Below are 1,871 nucleotides of genomic sequence, written 5' to 3' on the forward strand. Positions count from 1 at the left end.
CTAATTTTTCATTTTTTCCTCGATAACCATTTAGTGAATTTGAATAACCTTACGCTAAAGTGATTCTCCAGAGTTCAAGTTACTTATTATAAAAGTTTGAAATTTCTGGTAGCTTTTTTTCTGTTAATAAAAATAAATTTAATTTGTTCGGTTAACGAATCTCCATAAAATGACGCGTAAAATTACGACTTTATAAAATTTCAATAACTTTTTAACGGTCTAGTGAATCGATTTGTAATTTTTACAGGAGTTTTAGAATTGAATGAGGAACATTCTTCCAAATTTTTATTAGTCTCGTAGCATTTTGACATACCTCCCAAACATCCTTAAATGTAACCAGACTACAATTTATTCTGTAGGTTGTCGAAAAATACTTGCTGAGACAGTACAAAAAATGGAAAGAGGTAGCTGATCGAAGATTGGCCTATATAAAAGCCCGGGAGGCTGTGAAGCATAAACATCAGACGCTCGAAGACATGGATCGAATCGGTGAAGGACTTCATCTAATCGATTTTGAACAGCTGAAGATCGAAAATCAAATGCACATAGACAAAATCGAAGAGCGTGATGACGAACTTGGCAATTTGAGGAAGAAAGGCACCAAAGCGCTCCAATGTTTGGCACACATGCGAGAAAAATTGGCTGAATTGCAAATCGAACTCGATGACAAAAACCTACTGTTGGGAGAACTTCAAATGGAGTTCATAGAAGTAAGTATCTGTAAACATCAATGGGTTAGGTTGGGTTGGGGTAGGTACATATCTTTGAGGGTTAACAAACTTCTGTACCTGGTCGTGCGGGATATCAAATGAAAGCATATCTTTCGAAGACTTCAGAAACAGCAGGGTAAGGCTGGGTAAATTAGCTCAAGTTGCAAAAATTACAGAAATAATAGAATTACAATAGAACAGCACATCGGAAATCTGTTTTATAAACGAAAATATTAAGTAAAGGCAGAGTATTTTTCATGTCATGGCTCTCTATGGTTCAAATATGCATCTAAAAACTACTTTTACCTTATCATGTTGGTATCATATTAAATGGAGTACTCTAATGATTTGTTTGTTTCTATTTTATACAATTTCGTTGTCGGAAAGTTGTCAAAATGCATCCCAAAAAATATTTCTTTTCTATTTTCTTACGATTTTTTTTCGATAGAATTAGTGCCCGAAAGAAATCTCAAAATTATTCAGAAAATGCGTTGAAATGATAAAATGTTTTAGGAAAGGGAGCGTCTGAATTATTTTAAGGTTGAACGCGATCGAATTCGTAAGAAAACCAATCAGTTACTAGAAAATTCGGGATTATTGCTGAAGTCAAAGTTATTGTGCGACATGGAGAGGACAATGAAGGAAAATGAGGAGATGAAACTCAAAGTGGAAGAGGTAAAAAACGAAAATGCAAAAATCAAAGAGCACATAGAAGCAGTTAAGAAAAATATGACCAAAATTCATCGGTTCAAGTTGCACGCCGAGGAAAGTAATACGTTGGAAGAGAAGAAAGAGAAACCGTCGATCGAAAAGGAAAAGGGTAAAAAAATTTATAAAGGAAGACCTACGCTGTTTTACCCCACGTTACCCAACAGACTTAATTCTATTTAAAATTGTATTTAATCGCTACTCATACTCAAATAAACAAATTTTAAATATTTGACCTTACAAAAACCCTTGATGAATAGGTCAAAAAGACAGTACAATTATTTATTTATAGATGCTGTATGAAATGGGAACATCTGTTTATTTATTTATATATTTATATAGTTCTGTAAATATATCAGAATAATTTATTAATGTGTGTGCTGTTTGTTGTTAATAATACTTACGATTTACACTCGCAATCATTGGCGTTTATTATATATATATTCTTCTGCT

At 33.1% G+C, this 1,871-nt stretch overlaps 1 protein-coding gene across 1 annotated transcript in view; it reads left to right on the forward strand.

Annotated features, from left to right (window-relative positions):
- LOC108740026 (coiled-coil domain-containing protein 96-like) overlaps positions 1-1,723 on the forward strand; it is an 11,537-nt gene extending 9,814 nt beyond the window's left edge. The window contains exons 5-6 of the mRNA XM_025980497.1: positions 360-710; positions 1,224-1,723. Coding sequence (XP_025836282.1) covers positions 360-710; positions 1,224-1,601 — 729 coding nt within the window. The 3' untranslated portion in view covers positions 1,602-1,723. The remainder of the gene's footprint in view (positions 1-359; positions 711-1,223) is intronic.
- The last annotated feature ends 148 nt before the right edge of the window (positions 1,724-1,871 follow it).

The sequence above is a fragment of the Agrilus planipennis genome, unplaced genomic scaffold, assembly GCF_000699045.2.
Source record: "Agrilus planipennis isolate EAB-ADULT unplaced genomic scaffold, Apla_2.0 scaffold263, whole genome shotgun sequence".
Taxonomy (NCBI): Eukaryota; Metazoa; Arthropoda; class Insecta; order Coleoptera; family Buprestidae; genus Agrilus; species Agrilus planipennis.